Raw genomic sequence first — 23563 nt, forward strand, 5'->3', positions numbered from 1 at the left:
AGTACTTTGGAAAACCATTGTCACTTAGCCTACTGCTGCATCAAGAAATGTAACTCAAATCTCTGTTATGCAGGGAGAAGGCTATACATCAGTTCTCTGGGCCTGAGCTCTCTCAGATGGTCCAAAAGACAATATGTGCTGTGGTCAAATGAGTCCACGTTTCAGCATGTTTTTGGAAAAAAAATGGTATGAGTGACTTGCATATGTGTGAAAGTACTATTGACATGGGAGGCGTATATCGGGACTGACACATAGCGGAATCAAGATGACATCTTTCCTGGGAAGCAAGACAATGCCAGGCCTCATTCTGCAAATGCTAAAACAGAGTGGTTTCCTTGGCATGTTACACCATAGAGTGGATGTGCTTGACTGGCCTGCCTACAGTCCAGATCTGTTTCTTATTGAAAATATATGGCCCATCATGAAAAGGAGAGTCAGACAACAATGACCAAAGACTGTTGAGCAGCTGTCTTATATCAGGCAAGACTGGGCAAAAACTCCCCTTGCAAAACTGCAACAATTAGTTTTTCTTCCAAAATGATTAAAAACTGTCCCAACTTTTTTTGGAGTGTGTTGCAGCCATCAAAATCAAAATTTGTTTATACTTACATAATACAGTTAAGTTGGTCAGTGAAAACATTGAAAATCTTTTTTTTGTACTTTAAATAAAGGTTAAAGAGAATTGAATGAACAAGAAAATAACATCCTCATACTATACTGTTCAAAAGTTTGGGCTAAGTGAGAGTTTTGAGACTACTTTTATGCAAAGATGCATTAACTTTAATGGAAATGTAAAAAATAGAAATACTGTAAAATTTTAAATGTCACTTAGTCACTTTTAATAAATTTATCAAAAGTGACTGTAAATGACATTTAAAATTTTACGACATTTCTATTACATCAAAAACCTGAAAAAAAATGTTTATAGTACCCACAAAAATATTAGGCAGTTCAACAGTTTTCAAAATTGATAATAAGAAATGCTTCTGGAGCAGGAAGTGACAATACATCAATTTACTGTCCTGTCTCCATACAGTAAATGTTTTCTGTAAATGGAAAAAGATGTAGCAAAGGGTCAGTTATTTTCCCTTACAGAATAAGCAGTAAGAATTCTAATCTGCAAATAATAAATGACTAAATGTCAGTTGGAACAAGCAAAAAGATATTATACATAATCCTGATAAGCCCAACTCAGTATTACAGAACATAATTAACAGATGAGTCATTCTAATATTGTACTACTTGTCCATCAAAAGCTGGATTATGCTGTGTTCACACTGACAGCAATTAAATAAGTGGAGATCACAGAGCCTTCAGTGTGAACTTCCTTTTAAACCTAGTCTTAACTGTAAAAGAATGCCTTTGTTACAGCTGCTCCTCTTCTTAATGGATGATACCACCTCACCACGCTCCTCAGAGCTGGTGAGCACTGAAAGCTTGTAGACCACTGAGGTCAGAATCACTGCACATGGCAGACTGCATTAGTAGCCAATATGGTTCAATAAAAATAAAATAATAAAAAAAAAAACTGTCAGTCCTCTCATGAATTGGACTTGGTCATGGTGTGCGTTTTGCTTCTCTTTGGGTGTGCAAGTTTTCAGACACATTGGCCCAGTAAAGATGAACAGAGACACATTTGTGTCCTGACAGGTTGGTTGGAACCTCTGGCAGAAGAAGATACAGAGATCTGGTACCAAATGCAGAAATTCTAATGTACCACATCCCTTAGCTAATGAGAAGCAGGCCTGGAACAGTGGGGAATGGTCTTCAAAAGGTCTCTCCTGTCCAACAGTCAAACTACTGTGCTGAGTTCATGCACGCTTTAACACTCCGCACACATTCGCTCAAGTGATCCAGTGATGTGCTGCCATGATTGGGCTGGCAAGGGGATTTTAGGTTAAAATGAGTCCTCATGGGCGCTGTGCCATGCTACTGCTTTGACTAAATACATCAAAAGGGCTTAGTATGTAAAATCCTTTTCCCACATTGTATTAATACTATTGTAAATGAGGATAATCATTTAAGTACAATGTCACAAGTTTATCACTTGCTCTTGCAAAAAGATTTTTCATTATTTTTTAAAGCAGCAGTAAGTCATTTTAAGTTTACAACCATGCCTACTTACAGTAAATGTGTCACTTAATTGGAAACATCTAGTAATGGGTCACAGTGGTTTTCTCTTGCAGAATAAGTGGCGAGGAATCGAATTAGCGGATTATGATGACTAAATAAAATTGATGACATTTATTTAGCAAATGCCTCTAAATATTCTTGTAAATTTTCATGGTTCATTGCACAAATGTGGTTGGTTACCCACAGAAAATGAAGAAAACAAACAAGCATAATAAAATAAATATAGCTGCAAACAGCGATGATGGGCCCAAGCCCCGGTGCCACCCCAGTGGCTTTAGGGAAACTGTGCAAGGTGGACAAAATGCATTTAAAGCAGGTAAATATAAAAGAACTATGTGAAATTCAAACTGTCATATAAAACATAATATAAAATTTTAGTCCGTTTTATATAAAACAATATAAAACAGACTAAAAATAGAAAAAAAAGGAAAGAAAGAGAGAGAGAGAGAGAGAGGCAGAGTGAGATCAAAGGATCAGTTGAAGACAGTTTACCAGTTAGTTGAGCCAGAAAATTCAACATTTAAAAATAAATAAATAAATAAAACTGTAAAATCAAAACTGTGACAGAACGTAGTCTTTGATAATGTCTAAATATATATCTAAATGCAATAGCTATAAAATAATTAGGTCTGAAAACTGTTCTCAGCAACAAGGCTTTTCTCAATCCTGTTTAAAAATAGGCCTATGCTACCCGCAAGTGGTTATATTATGTATTACATTTGATTTTATTTCTTTCAACCAAAAAGCACGAAATCTGCATATTTTTTACTTGCACATAATGCATTAATTGTTAAAAAAAAAAAAATGTGTTTTTTACTTTTTATTTGTATTATTTTATATAGAAATAAATGGTGTATAATTTATTATTACAAGATACAAGACTCTTCCAGTTTCCTTTTTTGTCATTACTTTAATTCCTTGCCATGGCAACACTGATTAAGATATGATAAAGGGCCCCAAAAGTAAAAAAAAAAAAACACCTTAGGAAAACAATGCCCCTTACGGCTTGGGTCCTAATAAGAAATCTCCACATACTCATGAGGACACATAAGTTACGTCATGGCATGACTAACGGATTGCTTCAGTGTAATTGGCCTAATAAGATTCCCTGAACACACAACATCTTCACCTTTTGCACTCAATGAACCTTTTTATTAGACTGTTTTTTCAAGTAGTGCTTCACTAATGTGTTGTTGCTTTCATCCCTACGGAGCTTAACGGAGAAACACCATACGTCACTCTTGAAGTCATTCAGTTCTGTTCAGACTTTACTAGAAGCCTTTAAAATTCCTTCCAACCAAGTAAGAAGGATGATATTAAACACCTCAGCAAAATTCCATTTTATACAAGACAAAATGCTATTTAAAGGAACTTTGTTCCTTTGAATGTTATCTTTATATCACTTTATATTATTTTGTTGTTATTATGAAATAACCTGCCAATAATTGGCTTAGAACTAAAACTGTTTTAAAATGAAATTGTGATATTGGAACAAATTCATAAGACGAAAACCATTTTATTTCATTTAATGAATTCTTTCTTTTTAATATAAATATACATTGCTAAACACAGCTGTGTAATCTGACTGGGAAATGAGTACTTATTTAGCAATAAATACTTCTGTCTTCATTTTCAGAGCACTTCTATGCTAGAACAAACATTATGGTCATGTTATAATTCATGAAACAACTGAAAATATGTTTTTACAGGCTTGCTTTTTTTTTTATTATGCTGTGTACTGTTGTGTAAACTGTGGGACAAACTTGTGGCTGGCATGTTTATTGTCTACAGAACGGGTATGAAAAGGTGACATAAACGAATCTGCTTTGTAATTGCTCTAATTTATTAGTTTGCAGCAGGTGCCAGGCAGCTGTTAACTGAACAGAGGGAAAAGACATAATTAACTGTGATGTTAAGATTTAGAAAGTATTGTGTCATTTTCAACTCTGCCACATTCAACAAGCCTGGCATCTTTGAAGTGAATTCAAAGACGTGATTCAAGCTAAACAAGCAGCACTATCCAGCTCTCTTTACTGGGCATAAAATAATGATTGACGAGACACATGGCCTTGAAGGGAGGAATAATATCACTTACCAAATTTACATTTACGTATATAGCAGATGCTTTTATTAAAAGTACTAATTTATCATACAAGATCCAACAATACTTGCAATGCATCAATGGCAAGAGTCAAGAATAAGCAGGAGTAGTACAGAATTGTAAAACAAAAATATTGATTAATGATAGCATTTTTTTTTTTTTTTGACTACAGTAGCAAATAATAAACCATTCTTAGCTGAGAAGCAAAGGAATGCAGTTCAAACCCCTCAATAGCAAGTACTCCTGTCCCACATAAACACAATGTAAGATACTGTAGAGTCAAAGGAGAAACTGCTTTTTAAATGTACTGTTACTTCATACACATCCAAGCAACCAAAGAAGCAGTCACCATTATGGAGGACCAAACCATAGGCTAATTAAACCTGAAAATTGAAATCAATGCATAATACAGTAATAGTAAAGAACTATTAGTCTAATTATATTAGGGCCAACAAGAACTGTATTTCTATTTTCCTCTAATTCAGCATTTAGTGGTGTTCTCTATTCTATGGAAGTGATACTGAAAAGAAAAACCATTCATTATACACGGACATGCAAGTATTCATTATGTGAAATTTTCAATGATGTTTTAACTGCTGACAAAATCCAGACAGTTATTTTATTCAATCTAAAATATCACTTTCTCATCCAAACCCCTGAAATCGCTCATAATGCTCTTACAAATCATTACTCACATCAAACAGTATTGCCATAACACTGGATGTTCAAAATTGATGCTTGCAGAGCCAAGAGAGTGGAAATTGCCATCATTAAGTATTATTTGTTATTTGTCAGTTGTATGTATATATTTATTTATTCATTACAAGATGCAGATTATTCAGAATGATATAATATGTTTTCATAAACATTTGTCTTCATGTCAAATTTATTTCAAACATACATATACAAACAATAAATAAGCTCCTCTCCAATTTTTATTATATATATATATATATATATATATATATATATATATATATATATATATATATATATATATATATATATATATATATATATACACACAGTACAGTTCAAAAGTTTGGAACCACTAAGATTTTTAATGTTTTTAAAAGAAGTTTTGTCTGCTCACCAAGGCTACATTTATTTAATTAAAAATACAGTAAAAAACAGTAATATTGTGAAATATTATTACAATTTAAAATAACTGTGTACTATTTAAATATATTTGACAAAGTAATTTATTCCTGTGATGCAAAGCTGAATTTTCAGCATCGTTACTCCAGTCTTCAGTGTCACATGATCCTTCAGAAATCATTCTAATATGCTGATTTGCTGCTCAATAAACATTTATGATTATTTTCAATGTTGTGTACTTTTTTTTTTTTTTTTTTTTTTTTTTCAGGATTCCTTGATGAATAGAAAGTTCAAAAGAACAGCATTTATCTGAAATACAAAGCTTCTGTAGCATTATACACTACCGTTCAAAAGTTTGGGGTCAGTAAGAATTTGTATTTTTATTTTTTTGAAAAGAAATTAAAGAAATTGATACTTTTATTCAGCAAGGATGCATTAAATCAAAAGTGGCAGTAAAGACATTTATAATGTTACAAAAGATTAGATTTCAGATAAACACTGTTCTTTTGAACTTTCTATTCATCAAATAATCCTGAAAAAAAATACTGTACACAAATATTTTGTACAATTGTACACATTAAATGTTTCTTGAGCAGCAGATCAGCATATTAGAATGATTTCTGAAGGATCATGTAATGATGCTGAAAATTCAGCTTTGCCATCACAGGAATAAATTACTTTGTGAAATATATTCAAATAGAAAACAGTTATTTTAAATTGTAATAATATTTCACAATATTACTGTTTTTACTGTATTTTTAATTAAATAAATGTAGCCTTGGTGAGCAGACGAAACCTCTTTTAAAAACATTAAAAATCTTAGTGGTTCCAAACTTTTGGACTGGACTGGACTGTACTGTACTGTACATACATATAGCTTACTAACAAACTGTTAGATTGATGTCTTTCCATGGTTGAAACACTGAAACACTTACATGAGTCATGATTCATTTCAGTAAGTTGTATTGTATCTTTAGCATTTATTCTAAAATAAATGAAGACAGTAATAATTTAAACAATATATTTTATTTGTGAAGAGATATTCATTTGTTCTCAAATTATTTTTGGATCATCAGTCATCAAACTTAGTAAACACTGGTCACAGAGGTACCTTGAAGATGTACCTTCAATTTCACCAGGTCGAGTGCTCACTAAACCGCGGCCTCCCACTGTAACTTTACCCGTGGGTCGCTGTTGGACAGTTTGACAACTTTAGAAAAACAAATAATTAATACACATTTTAATGTCATGTCTTGTAATATTTGCGTTGCTTTATCTTTGTAATACTGATGTAACGATACTCCACACAGATAGATATTGTTAGGACCCAGATGCAGGGGGATTTATTTAAACACTTTTCCACCCCCATTTGATTGACAGCTTATAATCAGCCCTGATCATCAGCTGTTTTTAAACAATGGCCTGATGGCCGATAGTGAAAATAATTGCTTTTAACGGCCAATACGTCAACGGTGCATCCCAACTCAATATTGTTTCTTATGTAATTGCCCCTTAAAAGAACTTGTCTGATTTTGGTCTGGTGAAAAGGGCCTGATATACATCAAGCAAAATCGAAGAACAAATGATTATGTCATGTCATTTTGATCAAAATGTGGCCCAAAAAAAACTTGGAGCTCATTTCAGTGGTTTGAATCAGCTTGCCAGCACAAGCTTTCCAGAAAAAAAAAATTGCGCTGGTTGTTAAACACCTTTGAACTGCCATTGGTCCATTTCAATTACGCAATAGGAGGGTGTGGCCTGATACATCACACACACACACAAAGTTTGGCGGTCAGTAAAAAATGTTTTTTGAAAGAAATTAGTATTTTTATTCAGCAAGGACTCAACAAATTGGTTGAAAAGTGATAGTAAAGACATTTATGTTTCAAATATTTCAAATAAATGCTATTATTTTGAACTTTCTATTCAAAGAATCCTGAAAAAAAATATATGATGGTTTCCATAAAAATATTAAGCAGCACCACTGTTTTCATCATTGTTATTAAGAAATGTTTCTTGAGCAGCAAATCGGCATATTAGAATGATTTCTGAAGGATCATGTGACGCTGAAGAGTGAAAATTCAGCTTTGCCATCACAGGAATGCATTACATTTTAAATTAAAATAGAAAACAGCTAGTTATTTTAAACTAACATTATTGCATAATTATATTACTTTTTTTTTTTGATCAAATAAATGCAGCCTTTGTGAACAAAACATTTAAAAATCTTACTGACCCCAAACCCTTTGAAAGGCAATTTGAAATGTTAAAAATGTAGAAAAGGTGACCTTAATGTGGCGCCAGGATGTACAATTTTTCTTTGTACATTGATGGAATACGTCTGGATGCGTACTTCTGTTACTGGGAACATAAATTTACAAAATAATGAACAATATAAAAGGATCATGGCATCTCACATTACCGACTGTTATTAAAGCACTGACGGAAGGACACATCACTGAAGAACTAAAGCCGACCGCACTGCCATCTCGTCAGTCCAAACATTTACAAGCAAGTGCAAATCTGTGAGAAAACTCAGCTGAACTCTGAAGCCAGGAAATTCCACTGAAATGACAGTGGTTGAATCCAAACCACCAGACATGGACAGAGCTTCTCTACTGAGTACGGTGGGCGGACAGTATGTGGAGCCAGTCCTTACACACTCCACACATCTGCCAACGGCCTGCCGTTTAAGGAGACGAGACATCTTTAAATTACATGCGGCTAATTGGTTTTGTGACTTGTATTCCATATTTCAATAAAACTATTCTGGTCCTGGTCGAGTAAATGTCTATGATTATGGATTTACTAAATTAAAATGTTTAAATAAAGAGCAACTTGAAACCTGAAGACCAACAAACAAATGAAAATTGATTCGATGTAAAGCAATACTCCGGGTGAAACATAAGTTAAGCTCAATCAATTTGCATTTTTGGTATAATTATATTAATTTGCTTCAAAATAAAACTCTGCTTTTTACCTTAAATGTGCTTATAACCACTAATAATACAAGTGGCACAACAGGGAAGAGGAAAAAAAAAAGGAAAAAGAAAAATCACACGAAGAATCAGTTCAATGCAAGTGGCCTGTCCATAAAAAAGGCCAATACTTGTAAGCAGATGGCGCAAGACAAAAAACCATCAGGGAAAAACATGCCACTAAAATAACAGAAAATGTAACACAAACACCCTGATAACAAAAAAAAAAAAAAAAAAAAGTGATGTGTCATGCAGGGATATGTGGGAATCTTTTTTATTTACCGTTTTTCACCATATAGTAATTCATAGTTTTTACTTGCCAAAAATCATAAATTTTACATTATTTTACAGAAAAATTGATGTTCAATCATGTACATTTTTTCGCTGTATATGGTATAGGTTTTTAATGTAGTAATTTACTGTAGGTTTTTTTCCCCTTTAAAAATGAAAAACATTTTTTACAATGGGAATAAGGCTGATTTTTGGATGTACTTGCAAATATAATGTCCCATCTGTAGCTCCAGGATTAACTAGCCTTGTACACCTCAGTTAAAACCCCCTCAGCCATATATATATATATAAAAAATAAATTCCCCTCTTGTATTTCCAATAAGGTTTCCAAACCTCAGCTCCTTTAACTTTTCTTAATGTAAATAAATCTTTGAAATGTAAATGTGCACTCTCTCTCAGGGGTGTAGAGGAAAAGAAATGCATAAAAAGACAAATCTGAGTTTCACCTATAAAACACACCACAAAAATAAGATCTGTGTTCAGAAGTGCAACGTTTTTGGGCTTGTTGCAGTGAAAATATCTGATGATCCCCCACAGTGTTCTTGTTGGTCTCAGATCATATTTCCCAGCATTCCATAAAAGTTTATGGAATCTTGGCTTTTAGGCATGATGGCCCAATATGTAAGGTTGGTTCTTTTTAAACGGTTAAAACCACAGTCAACGGGAAACTTAAAGTCCTATTTTACTGTCCCTGTCAACACGATCATCACCACATTCAATTAATTTTAAGAGCGCACTAAAACCACAGCAATACAAATAGTATGAGTGCTATAATGCTTTCAAGACATTTACATGGACATGAAAATGGATTTGACAGTCACTGAAGCGTTTGTTTAAAGGAACTTTTTGGAGTATTAAATAGCCAATAAAAATAACATGTTACAGCAGTGATTTACAGCACTGCAACAATACTGGTAACACAATATCATCACAGAGAATCAAGAGACACCTGTGAATGAACACAGAGTTCAGCATTTTACAAAAATTTAACAGGGCAGCAACAAGGGTTGTGAAAAGCCAGTAGACCATTAGTCCTGCACTCCATATAAATCACAAGAGGTGCTGTTGTTGGATCTCATCTTGTTACAACACAATATATTATTTGTCAGATAAACTGTAACAATCACCCAGACATGTTTACAAGTCTCAAACGCTGTGTTCAAGTCAAGACTAAAGTCTTTTGTCCAAGTCAACTCATGTCTTATTTATTTCAAGGCCAAAACTAAGTAATGTCTCAAGCCTTAATCCCTTTTCACGAGTCTCAAATATATTTAGGTAACAGTTTTCTCTGTGCTGAAGGTGCATTTAACAAACTCTGTAATATATTTCTTTAAAATTAGTAGTAGTACGTAGTTTACATACAAATTTGGTGTTTATTTTATCCAAAGTGACTTAAATTGCACTCAAGATATACACTTTATTAGTTCAGTTTCCTAGGAATCGAACCCATGACCTTGGTGTTGCAAGTGCCACAGGTTTAAGCAGTTTTTTCCCCCACTATGTGTTGATTCACTTCAATGTTCGTAAGTCTCTCATTTGGAATCCAAATTTGGAGTGACTTGACTTGTCTGACTGAAGTCTCAGGGTTCGTGCCTGAGCAGTTAACCAGCACATGAACAAAAATCCACTCTAAATATTCAATAATATTCAACTCTATATAAATAAATATATATTTATATTATAAATAAACAGCAAAAATGTCAAATATTAAATTTAGATCTTTCTTAAAATGAAAAAAGACCTCTTACAGCACGATTTCAACTAGCATTATTAATGAAGTGATATTTATATGAACGACTTCCTGGTAAATGCAGAACCTTTAGCTTTCCATTTATGTCTAAAATCTTTGTTGCACCCCGAAGCGAAGCAAACCAAACCAAACCATTCTAAATAAATTATCCTCTGCTTGACATAACTCAGTTACAATGTGAGACCATGAATTGGCTTTCACAGTAAACTGATCAATTTGTTCTCAATTTCTGGCCAACTTTTCTATTGTTAAACACAAACTTAACTGTTGCTGCTCCAGCCACACTGCAAAAGTCAATAGTGCAGGAAAACCAAGTTCTTTCATTCTTTTTGTTCCTAAAATGTTTAATAACATACAGAGAAATGCATGAATCAATCCACCATTGTATTTTCTTATGATGATAGATAATGTAAACCAGTTGAGGTTTTTGTTAGGCAATCAAATACTGTTATTCACCATCATAAACCCTTAATGATGACTTTAATTCTAAATATTCATCAAAACCAAACCACTAAGATGGACAAGAAAAAAAATACATGTATTATACAAGAAGGAAATGGGCTAGAATAACGTTTTGGTCAGTGGGAAAAGGCTCTTGCAAGAGACAGTGAAGGCTAAACCCTAAACCATTTCATCATGTATTTAACGTCTCAACCAAAACTAAATAGCCATGGGCAGCGGATGAAGAGTGCAGCAGTTTTTTCATTATGTGCACACGTTTCTCTTAATTGCCTGATAAATTCAAAACAGCCACAGGCTTTAACTGGATATCAAAATATTTTCATCATAACCTCGTCTTTTTCTTATTTCCCCATAGACAAATCTCTCTCTCTCTCTCTCTCTCTTTCTTCTATGATTTTAAGAAAATCTTAAGGTCAAAGGAACTGGATTTAAAGGGATAGTTACTCAAATGAAACCTGTGTCATTTACTCACCCACATGTTAGAAACGTTTTAGGGTGAATTATCCCTTTAACATACATTTCTAGAAATCTTAACACAAACTTTACTTTATAAATTATCTGTAAAGTGACAGAGTAAAATCAAGTGTGTGTTTCGTAAGAAAAAAAAAATTACCTTGAGTGGTTTCCAGGACCTTCAACCAAGCCACATATTTCATAATCACAAGGCTGGACGTGCTTTACATTACTGGATCGAGTATAATGTGTTTATCTAAAGAAGAAGAAAAAAAAGAAAAGAAAACGTGTTTTGGAAGTAGACACCACGTTTCGACATGGAAAGTACAAAAAAAAAAAAAAAAAAAAAAAAAAAATCAAGCTCAATTTCAGTATGTGTAACAGCAAAACATATTCATTAAAATAATTTAAAATGAGTATAAAACAAAATGATTAACGTTAGCCGTTAGCCGAAAGAGCAGATCCCAAAATATGATGGTTTGACAGTGAACAAGTTCAGAGGTACGTTAGGTTAGTGTTGTTTTCATGTACTGTGGTAAAACTGCAGTAAACTTACCCCAAGTCGAACCACTGTTAGTCCACTGCTGCAGAAACGGACTCTAGTGTGCAAGACTCATCCATACTTCCCTCGGTGTGAAGACCAAACCCATAACCTTGAAATTGTTTCATCTCTTCCTCTTAAAAAGCGGCTGAAAGTTAAACATAACCGCCTTCTCGTTGTTAAGGCGTGTAAACCGGTAATGTAATATATAGGCTATAACTGACAACTAGAGACAGACGCTCATCACACGAAGGCTATAACGTTAGGCGTTGTGCTCCATAAAAGTGTGCCAATGACATTTATTGGAAGAGACTTCTGCTGTCGACTCATATTTACGCACAAAACTACGAAACAAGAACGTCCTTAATCTTTTATCCATACTTATTCCGGCTGACGTTTAAGAAATCACCATGGAAACATTTGTCATTAGTGTTTGGTGTTACTGAACTTGTGGAGAAAAATAATCTAGACTTTTTTTCCTGCATGGGAGTTTACATAATATTCAGTGGTAAAACCCTATTATAATAAATAAACTACATTATATGAAACAATTAAATTTAATAGTTATTATAACTGATGTGTAGCGCAGAATACAAACAGCGCCATCTGCTGTGTATGGAAGGAACTGTGCAAAATGTATTAACAACAAGCATTTAAATGACATTTTAGAAAAGTTTATTTAATTATAGAAATGTTTCAAAAAGGTAATATTTGACATTAACCAAATTACCCAATGGATACTCTCTTCACAAATGTCCAAAACATGTTTATGGAAACCAGATTAACAAAGGGATGATCCTGTAAATAATGATCCACATAACACAAATGGGGCCTTGATAATTTACCATCCAACCAGTGTGATATTAAAAACATAGAACGTGAACAATAAATGATTCAAAACGAAAAAAGTGATGACCCCCTAATTTTTCTAAAGGGAGCATAATAAAATTTAAATATACTGAAAGGGAAAAGTGAAGACATCTTCAACCTTAAATCCCCACCATGATTTTGAAGTCAAACTCTCATCACATTCTAGTACACAGGTACATATACACAAACAAATTGTGCATGAAAGATGTAAATGTTAACTATAAAGTGACTGGGATTTCAAGGGGAAATACAGTGCAGCACCTGGCTGTAAAGCAATATACTTTATAAGGCCTTGAGTGATGTACAGTGCTAATCACCAATATATCAGACCTTTCAAGCAAGCACATTGTCTCTTTTCTCTCCTGACACACACAAACACTTATCCAAAGACATCTGAGAGGAAAGAGATTGTGTGGTGCACTATTCCTTGAATTCCAAGAACTGCTGAAGCCTTTTTCTATGTTCTGATGAAATATTCACAGCACTGCAAACAAAGAAAATTAACAACAAGATTGAGCGTAAACATGAACCACTGCACTGTAAAAAAAGGAAGATTGTGTATTTTATTAAATACAGCGGGTTCACATTTATCCTGTTTATGTTTCTCAGCGATATTACTGCAAAGAACGATGTGACTTACTTCAAGTGCTCTCCAAAAGTGGTAGTTATCTTGTAGATGGCTGTCTTTAGCGCAGCCCTCAGTGCAAACCTTAGAGTTTTGTAGGTGGAATCGCCCATACTGCAGATAGTCCTCGCAGGTTTGCTGGAGGCATGTGGCAGTTTGAAGTGTCTGTCAACAGCCTACAATTGATAAGTAAGATTAACCAAATAAATCAAGACTGTCCACATTTTAATTCATAGGCTCATCCAAAAATGACTTTTGATTTACCTCTAACAAGACTACCAAGCTGCTAAGAATACTAGGTAATGTAGTCTGCACCACCCCAAACTGATCCTCGGAGAAAGAGGCTGCCACCAGATGAGATAGTCCTTAAAGAAAGAAATAACAAAAGACTAAATAAATCATTCAGACTAATAAGCATGTAAGATAGCATCTCTTAAAAATTTCTGACCTTGGAGAGCCCAGATATGAGCCTGGCTGTCAGCAAACAGAGCTTGGCTAGAGGCTTCTGGAAGCTGTTCAATAGAAGAAACTTGTTACTATAGAAAAAGCAAGATTAAATGGAAGCTTGTTCGCCATGAAATAAAAAATAAAAAAAAGGTAATTGCGATTTTTTTTCTCTCACATTTCAGACTTTTTCAAACATAAACACAATTTTGAGTTATAAAGTCAGAATTGTGATATAAAGTCACAACTGTGAGTTGTAGTCAGAATTGTGAGATATAAAGTCAATTATGTGATATAAAGTCAGAATTGTGTGATATAAAGTCAGAATTGTGAGATATAAAGTCAACAGAGATATAAAGTCAATTGAGAGATAGTCAATTGTGTGATATAAAGTCAGAATTGTGTGATATAAAGTCAGAATTGTGAGATATAAAGTCAATTGTGTGATATAAAGTCAGAATTATGTGATATTAAGTCAGAATTGTGTGATATAAAGTCAGAATTGTGTGATATAAAGTCAGAATTATGTGATATAAAGTCAGAATTATGTGATATAAAGTCAGAATTGTGAGATATAAAGTCAGAATTGTGAGATATAAAGTCAGAATTGTGAGATATAAAGTCAATTGTGAGATATAAAGTCAGAGTTGTGAGTTATAAAGTCAGAGTTGTGAGTTATAAAGTCAGAATTGTGTGATATAAAGTCAGAATTGTGAGATAAAGTCAGAATTGTGTGATATAAAGTCAGAATTGTGTAATACAAAGTCAACTGAGAGATGAAGTCAGAATTGTGTGATACAAAGTCAACTGAGAGATAAAGTCAGAATTGTGAGATATAAAGTCAGAGTTGTGAGATATAAAGTCAACTGTGAGTTATAAAGTCAGAGTTGTGAGTTATAAAGTCAGAATTGTGTGATATAAAGTCAGAATTGTGAGATAAAGTCAGAATTGTATGATATAAAGTCAGAATTGTGTGATACAAAGTCAACTGAGAGATATAAAGTCAGAGTTGTGAGATATAAAGTCAATTGTGAGATATAAAGTCAGAATTGTGTTATATAAAGTAAGAATTGCGTGATATAAAGTCAGAATTGTGTTATATAAAGTAAGAATTGCGTGATATAAAGTCAGAATTGTGAATATATATTCTGACTTTATATTACGCAATTCTGACTTGATATGCAATTGCGAGTTTAAAATCTCAGAATTCGGAGAAAAAAAAGTCAGAATTGTGAGAGGCAAACTTGCAATTGCAGGGGAAAAAAAAAAAAGTCAAAAATGCGAGATAAAAAGTCGCACTTACCTTTTGTAATTTTTTTATTTAGTGGCGGAAACAAGCTTCCATATGATTCAGATAACTATACACAATAGGTACCAAACATAAATTTAAAAAAATAAATAAGATTTATAATGCTAAAAGGCTTGTGCATTATAAATGTCAATTCCTTTATTTTTTAGTCTGAAATAAATTTCACAAGTGATCTGATGCATGCAAGAAACTATATGTACTGTATATACTGATTCAAATGGTTTGGAAGCCCTTCACCTGACAGTTCATTGAGAGAAACAACACTGGACTTGACTACACCCCAACATATGGACCCAGTTTATCTACAGTTGCTCTAATAATGGTATTATAAATGGATAGATAAAGATTAAGCTGATTTTGTATAAAGTAAAACTTTTAAAGCATAATCTGTAATATGCCATGGTTTTATTTATTTAAAACTGTGTGTAAACTGGGTCACTATAATCTAACACTACAGTCTTAGACAGAAACAGAACAAGAAGGACAGGGGAGACTAATGGTGTTAGTGCTAATTTAAACATGGGCAGGATCTAGACATGCATTAATGATTTCCTGTAACTAAAAATCTGTTGTGGGGGCATGCAACATGCCACTGCACACAGATCTCCACATTCAAGTAATGCATGCTTAACCTTACCTTGTTAAATAAATACACTATCAGCACCCGCTTTGCCAAAAAGCTTTTAACCTGAGCAGAACAATTGAGAGTATGACAGGAACATGAGTTAACAGGTGTCTCTAGGCCATGTAACGGTATCACATTGTAACGTGAACTGGCTTTTTTTCCAGCAACCGAACTGGACACTCAAAAGCTTGTCTGTTTCAGTTCCTATGGATACACATGCTTGGAAACCAACAAAACACTATGAAATAATAAAGGCTTCATTTACAGGTCAGGTGGGATTAGATGAAGATGTTACCTGCTCTCTCCTGTTCTGCAGCCACTGGGCCAGGAAGCTGGGTTTCTGATTGGCTGCCGGAGGACTAGAAACAGTGGCGGGGGAGGCCGGAGGACTACCATTGGTTTGTGACTCTGAAGTGAAAATAAAGAAATAGGCTAAGTTATATTACAGTATGATAGAGAGTTGTTGTCCAAGTGTGTAAATTTGTTTTTGGCTTCTCACAAAGATTTACAAACACAGAAGAGTCCATATTTTTTATATCTTTATAATAAAATTCTTATAAAATCCTTTCTAATATAGTTTTTCATAATGTAAAAAATAAATGGATAATTTTAAAAAACATTTACAGTTAAAAATCTTTTTTACAAAAATTACTCATAATTGAGCAAATAATTTCATATGAATTAAATTTAACAAAAAAAAATATTTTTAATGGTCTATTATTTAACAATGAGAACAATAGAAAATTATTTTTATTGTTAAATACTAAATTAAATAAAGGTATACATAATGATTTTATTCATATGGAATTATATATATATATATATTTTTAAAATTCATTGTTATAGTTTTAATCAATCTGCTTCACCTGTGGAGGCACTCCAAAGTTTGGGACCCCGCCTCATGACGTGGGGGCTTTGTACAGTACCAAACCAGGGAGACTGGGGATCCTGTTGGCCAACCAGACGTCGAATAGCAGGGGAAGAGAAAGGGCTATCCGCATCTGAGGTGAAAGGAGCCGTCAGAGAGCTGTGCACACCACCCACCGATGACTTGAAGACTGAACCAGGGGTCCTTAGTGGGACACTGAGTCGAGGAGTCTCAGGAATGTCCTCTGTACCGGACATCACTACAGATTAAAGAAAAAAATAAAATCACCCTCTCTAGCAGCTTGATTCCTCTAGTATATCACCAAGGGCAGTGCTGGACTTACTGTTCAGTTTTGCCCTTGCTGGATGCCATCCAAGCGGCCTTACCTGAGCTGCTTGAAGAGACTGATCTGGTGTCACTGCTGGCAGATTGAGATTTAACTCGGCCATTAGAGGCAACCGCATCCTGATGAGCCACCAGTCTGTGTGTCAGCTCACTCAGCATAGACAGACATTCTTTACTGATGGCATTCCAGTTATGAGGGTGACCACCTACATGTACAGGTTACATTAGTTTACCAGGGATGAAAAGGACTGAGTTTCAAGTTTTTTGAAAGTTTTCAGTTTGTACCTGGCTGACTCAGACTGAAGACTTCCAGTCTACGTGAGAGAGAATGTTGCGATAACAAAGCCAGGTCTTGCAGAGCCAAAAACTGTGAAACAGTCAATTAATTAGTTAAGGATCTATAACATCTGCAAACAAGCATCAATAATGACATTAAGGATTCGTTTTGACCATGAATTTTGGCCAAATTCAAAACCAATAACCAATTCGATAGCAAATTTTTAAAATAATAATTTTACACAGGTTGTACTCACAAAAAGAAATATTCAACAGATAATTATAGTTAGCAAAAAAATTACATTCACTATGGAAATTCCCATAACTTAATATGTTATTAATTTCCATGAGCCTATAAATCATGATTTGAAAATTTTCTGACCATGGAAACTGAGTGTTTCTGAAAATGAAGGAAAAAAACTAAACTGACCTTCATGACTAAAGTGTTCTTCTCAGCCAAAACTTTGGGCAGACAATGCTCTGCATCCTCAGTAAATGTGGACTGCACTGGAAAACTGTAGGCCTGAAGATGCACGACAAGCCATCAGAATCATTTTCAAAACATGTACTAGAGTAAAGCCAATTGCTTTGATATATCCTAGAATTAAACCTTCACATTCAAGTACCTCTGTGACATAAATCCTGAAGAGAAGCACAGTGAGGTACCAGGTTAGGTATAGGAAAGTGCCACTGATCGCCAGGTGGTACAGGAGGGAGAAGTCTAGAAGTCCAGTCAATGAATCCAGTGGTTGGAGAGAACTATAAAGTAGCAAAAGGGATATAAAGATTCATGAATATTCATGAATATATTTTACTTTAGACTATATTAGTTAACATATTAAATATTCCAAATCTGACCTGTCTATCTGTAAATTAAGGGTGCTGGAGATCCATGTCTTAGGAACATACCCTGAGGAAGTGAAAACAGCATTTAAAAGAGATTCTAACAGGAAAATAGATGAATTTTAGAGGATGTATCTCTGCTTATCATTGTAACTTACCAAAAAAGAAATAGAGAGCAGCAAAATTCCTGGCCGAATATAAGGATTGAATAACACTGCACTTCACCACCGCTGGTAGACAGCCCTTGAACCGCGGATATTTGTATTGCTTCACCGCCAATGTGGGAGGGACAAAGCAGTTTTGCATTGATAACTTATTAATCAAAGCATTAATGATTCAGCTAATTCTCATTCAATCCTTCTACAAGACTTTTGCAACAATTAAATATTGAATATGAGATAGTAGAAATAGTGGTGGACTGATATATACCCAAGGACAAAATATTGGCTAATATTTAAATTACCAGCATTGGCCATAAAGTTTTTCTGTTTGGCCAGTGAGAAGCAGGACTTTTATTTTGACAGTGTTTTGAACCTAGCGCACTTCTCCATCATTAATTTAGAGTTGTTGATTAAGAGTTCTGTCTCAAAGCTGAAAGCCAAATCATTTTTCCATTGACTATAGCAAAAACACATTTATATAATTTTATATAAAAGTATTTGAATGTCTAACTACACACACAAAAAAAAAAGATTTTTTTTAATCAAGTTATCAAAATATTTATATATTTCTAAATATTTTACTAAATATTATGTAAAATAAATATAAATTTAATGGCAGCAATTGTTATGCATGTGTTTTTTACAATCTTTAAATTAAAAAGTCTGATATATTTTATATCGGCCACCCTGCTCTCTAAGATATTGGCATGGGCCATCAAAAAAAATCCATATCAGAAGACCACTATGCATGACATTTAGCAACTGATCTGAGTAGCCAAATACTTACTTGTATAGGTTGAAAGGACACATAGTACATATTCTGAACCACTCCCAAAAAACTATGACTGTATCCCATGAAGGCCCCAGCCAGGAGAAGAAAGAGATGATACTCATTCAGACAGGTCACGAATTCACCGCTAGAAAAGCCAACATAAAATAAAAGACAGTTATTGGTTACAAAAAGACTTGTCATTAAAAACCAATCACAGACAGAGAATGCATTTCATTTGCATTGTAGAGGTGCACTTGGCCTATATTAGAGTAAGAATGCCCTCCTGGTAATTTTGAGATAGGATTACTCACAGTGTTAATTAAAACAACTTAGGATAACTGTATGCGAGTCAATCACTTTGTCTGGGGACGAAAGAACCGCAGCACCTAGAATGCAATTACTGAAACATGATCCTCCGAGCATGTCGACGGATCATTGTATGTGGGACGAACAGAATCAGGTCATAACCCACCTCTCACTTTGCCTGCAGGGAGTTCCTAGAGTGCTGTAACGTCCACCGATGGTAACGGATGCACACCACATTACCAGCATGCCCATGGTGCAGTAGACCAAAGAATGGACACACTGACGCGGGTGGAGCACTGTCCCCAGAAGGGCCACACGTGAACAAGGAATGGAAGGAACCACTTAGAGAAACACAAAAAGTGAAATAAATAATCAACATAATGTGTAATTCAATGCAAAAATTGCTAATTAAATGATTTTGCAGAACAATGAAAGACAAATCTAGTTAGTTTACTCACAAGTGTAGAACTCCAGGTTGAAAAAGCCAGTCATCAGAACCACTCCACACAGCACGACAAGGGAAAAGATGGTGCTTGAGGCCGTAAGAAGACTTGTGCATTCTGAAAGCAATGTTTGAGATGCTGATTAAAGGGCAATTCAGATATTAACCATACAAAGCCAAAAAAATAAGGCCTCTACAATACATGTCTTCTGTCATCTGACAAAAAGTTCATAAAATATACACTTTAAAAGGAACACTCTACTTTTTTTTGAAAATATTTTGAAAATATTATAGCTCATTTTCCAACTCCCCTAGAGTTAAACAGTTGAGTTTTACCATTTTCAAATCCATTCAGCCGATCTCCGGGTCTGGCGGTACCACTTTTAGCATAGCTTAGCATAGTTCATTGAATCTAATTAGACCATTAGCATCATGCTCAAAAATAATTAAAACTTGTAATTAATAATTTCAATAAAAAAAATTTTTTTTTTTTTAAATACATTGTAATTAAAAATAAATAATAATTAAAACTTGACTCTTCTGTAGTTACATCATGTACTAAGTCCGACGGAAAATGAAAAGTTGTGATTTTCTAGGCCGATATGGCTAGGAACTATACTCTCATTCTGGCGTAATAATCAAGGAACTGCAGCAGGCGCAATGATATTACGCACCGCCTGTGACCCCCTGCTTGCACAGGGAGTGTGCCTTGCAACCATGGAGACGTTTGTGAGAGATGTGCGTGTTGTCATTGCGCCTGCTGCACCCATGGTACGGCAGCAAAGTTCCTTGATTATTACGCCGGAATGAGAGTATAGTTCCTAGCCATATCAGCCTAGAAAATCACAACTTTTCATTTTCCGTCAGTCTTAGTACATGATGTAACTACAGAAGTTTTAAATAGGAAAAATATTGAAACTCTTTGGTCATTTTTGAGCGAGATGCTAACGGTCTAATCAGATTCAATGAACTATGCTAAAAGTGGTACCGCCAGACCCGGAGATCGGCTGAAAGGATTCGAAAACGGTAAAACTCAACTGTTTAACTCTAGGGGAGTTGGAAAGCCTATTTTCAAAAAGGTGGTGTGTTCCTTTAAGGTTGTGGTATGTCTTTTTGCAGTGAAATCTTTTATGATTTAGAAGAATCATAAAAGCACAACTTTTATAATGTTTATAATATTTCAAGATGAAAACTTACTGGACTGAAGCAACTTAGGTTTACTTGATTATCCATACATCATTGTTTAGAAAAATCATGTTAAAACGTATGTATGGATATGATATAGCTTTTAAGGAAGGTTTATTTGTACATCTCACAATCATCATTGTATCTGCCACCCACAAAAAAAAAAACCTACAGAGATTTGATCATAAAACTAAGCTTTTAAATATCATCTTACTAAAACATTACTGGGAGATATAGAGTGAGAACTGATATATATATATATATATATATATATATATATATGCGAGTAGTCCGCTATACTGTTATACAAATCTCATCTATCAGAATTTCATCTTACTTTTTGGTACAATATAAATAACACCTGCATCAAATTCCAAAACTTAAAGCCAAATTTTCCATATAATGTAATCATTATGATCACAAAATGTAATTGCTTTAACATGCTCATTGTTTTTGTTTAAATTAATACATTACTTTGACACAATCACCTGATTACACAATTCGAATGTTGAAAAACATGCATTCTGTAAAGCTGTTCTGAAGCGACGTATTGTAAATAGCACTATACAAATAAATGTGAATTGAATTGAAATTGATAGTCTGATCCAGACTATTATTTCATATGTAAGGCTTTGACAAGGTTTAGCACATGATGTATTTTGTCCCTTAAAGGATTAGTTCTCTTTCAAATTAAAATTTCCTGATAATTTACTCACCCCCATGTCTTCCAAGATGTTCATGTCTTTCTTTCTTCAGTCAAAAAGAAATTAAGGTTTTTGATGAAAACATTCCAGGATTTTTCTCCATATAGTGGACTTCAATGGGGGCCAAACAATTGAAGATCAAAATTACAGATTACAGCGATCCCAGACGAGAAATAAGGGTCTTATCTAGAGAAACCATTTCTCATTTTCTCAAAAAGTTAAAAAATTTAATGCGTTTTAAACATAAATGCTCATCTTGAACTAGCTCTCTTCTTCTTCCCTATTAGAATTCTGGCAGTATAGACACTGCTAAGTGTATTACTGCCCCCCACAAGTCAAAGATTGAACTAAATTGTCATATACAATATGCTAGTGCAAGTATATAACAATTAGTTCAAACTTTGACCTGTGGAGGGCAGTAATACACTTAGCAGTGTCTACACTGCCGGAATTCTTATAGGGAAGAAGAAGAAGAAGAGAGGTAGTTCAAGGCTGTGTTCCAGTTCGTTTTTTAAATGCCCTTCCTTCGCTAACTTCACTCGGTCTCGTTGACTCGGATGTACGTCATTGCTTACGTTGCATGAGTGCCCACTACTGGGGGAACCTATGCAATGGGCTGAATTGGAACGTCCTAAGCCCTTGACCACAATGGAGCTGATTTATTATTTATTTTTTCCCCTAACAAAATGGTTTAATACAGCATTCTATATGTATATATGCGTTTCAAATGTTTAAAAAAATAATTATTATATCACAGAGTTGTTTGTGGTGGGTAAATTAAATGCGATATGCGGTGACAAAATCTGTCAAAATCGAGGCGGCGAGGGTCTGTCCATATAATCTTCCCTCGTCCACTTCACGAAGTGGAACGCATTTTAAAATGGCGGCAGGGATTCCCCTGAGGGGAAGTTCGCGAGTGCGTGTCTAAAGCTGGAGTGGAACGCAGCCCAAGATGAGCATTTATTGTTAAAACTTATATAATTTTTATTTATTTTTTAGAAAATGAGCGATGGGTTCTCTAGATAAGACCCTTATTTCTCGTCTGGGATCGCTGTAAACTGTAATTTTGATCTTCAACCGTTTGGGCTCCATTGAAGTCCACTATATTCATCAAAAACCTTAATTTCTTTTCGACTGAAGAAAGAAAGACATGAACATCTTGGATGACATGGGAGTGAGTAAATCATCAGGAAATTTTTATTTGAAAGTGAACTAATCCTTTAAGGTCAGAACTACTGCTTATATAAATAATGGATTCACACTCCAGCACTTCTCGGTATCAGTAACTTCTGTGAGACAGTCTTGCTCTCTTCCTCACCTGAAATCCATTGGATGGGGTGAAACAGGTTGAATCTACTCAAGAGCACAAAGACTGCCGTTGTCACGGGCAAGAGAAGCACTGACCATGCGATACTCGACACCGCCCTCCATATTACAACCTGAAAATAAACAAGATGAGAATTTGGTCTAGTACAGGGACATTTCATACACCTTTGCTTGTAAGCCTGTCTCAAATACAATCTTTCTACGATTATAACTTTAAAAGTTAACTCTAATTAATTACATATAACTAATATAAAATAATACTGTATTAATTTATCATAAACACACACGAAAGCACACAAAACATGTCGCTATAACAATAAAGTTCAGATGTCACTGCCGACTTGATACTAATTTTCTAGTTGGTTGGTTGCCATCTAGTTCTTTAAACACGGTTTATATTTAACCAGACCTCACCTTTTTTATAAACCAACAATTCTGTTTTAGCGAAAACATTTTGTCACGCTTCAGTTCTGCATCACTTCAGTAAAATCCATATCAACATGGCAAAAGTGAAGATAGTACCCGCGCCACACATTCGAAGGACCTCATAAGGACCGCTGCGAGTGCGTCTGACTTACTGCCTGAGTACAATCACACTTAAAGCGATAGTTCACCCCAAAATTTAAATTGTGTCATTATTTACTCACCCTCGTGT

At 34.5% G+C, this 23563-nt stretch overlaps 2 protein-coding genes across 5 annotated transcripts in view; both read right to left on the minus strand.

The window, feature by feature from the left end:
- Positions 1-12229, minus strand: part of LOC125250070 (zinc finger protein GLIS1) — a 33662-nt gene extending 21433 nt beyond the window's left edge. Inside the window, exons 1-2 of one of the 2 annotated variants that reach the window (XM_048162422.1) lie at positions 11823-12229; positions 11427-11522 (exon numbers count right to left, since the gene is read on the minus strand). The gene's annotated coding sequence lies outside the window, so the exon portion shown is untranslated. The remainder of the gene's footprint in view (positions 1-11426; positions 11523-11822) is intronic. The other variant, XM_048162423.1, reaches the window with a different exon arrangement.
- Positions 12230-12465: 236 nt separating this feature from the next.
- On the minus strand, positions 12466-23483 carry ndc1 (NDC1 transmembrane nucleoporin). 3 transcript variants are annotated; one of them, XM_048162420.1, is made up of 18 exons: positions 23323-23483; positions 22901-23021; positions 19710-19811; positions 19418-19592; positions 18961-19090; positions 18171-18279; positions 18028-18079; positions 17796-17928; positions 17600-17692; positions 17179-17260; positions 16935-17099; positions 16547-16807; positions 15976-16088; positions 15693-15743; positions 13751-13814; positions 13567-13667; positions 13318-13478; positions 12466-13161 (listed from the first exon to the last, which is right to left on the minus strand). In XM_048162420.1, exons 1-18 carry the CDS (start codon positions 23359-23361, stop codon positions 13098-13100), a joined length of 2016 nt encoding a protein of 671 aa, XP_048018377.1. In that variant the 5' UTR covers positions 23362-23483; the 3' UTR covers positions 12466-13097. The 3 variants fall into 3 exon arrangements, with proteins under 3 accessions (XP_048018377.1, XP_048018376.1, XP_048018378.1); XM_048162419.1 differs by having other exon boundaries at positions 18171-18288; XM_048162421.1 differs by lacking the exon at positions 15693-15743 and having other exon boundaries at positions 18171-18288.
- Between the last annotated feature and the right edge of the window lie 80 nt (positions 23484-23563).

This window comes from Megalobrama amblycephala, linkage group LG17 (assembly GCF_018812025.1).
Source record: "Megalobrama amblycephala isolate DHTTF-2021 linkage group LG17, ASM1881202v1, whole genome shotgun sequence".
NCBI classification, from domain to species: domain Eukaryota; kingdom Metazoa; phylum Chordata; class Actinopteri; order Cypriniformes; family Xenocyprididae; genus Megalobrama; species Megalobrama amblycephala.

What these genes read in the sequence shown, in the direction of transcription:
- ndc1 (XM_048162419.1), bottom strand. Translation starts at nt 23,361, where the DNA reads ATGTTTTCGCTAAAACAGAATTGTTGGTTTATAAAAAAG. An exon ending in CAACCTGGAGTTCTACACTT is followed by an intron (nt 19,593 to 19,709) that starts GTGAGTAAACTA and finishes TGTTTCTCTAAG; the next exon opens with TGGTTCCTTCCATTCCTTGT. An exon ending in AGTCTCTTCAAGCAGCTCAG is followed by an intron (nt 16,808 to 16,934) that starts GTAAGGCCGCTT and finishes TTTAATCTGTAG; the next exon opens with TGATGTCCGGTACAGAGGAC.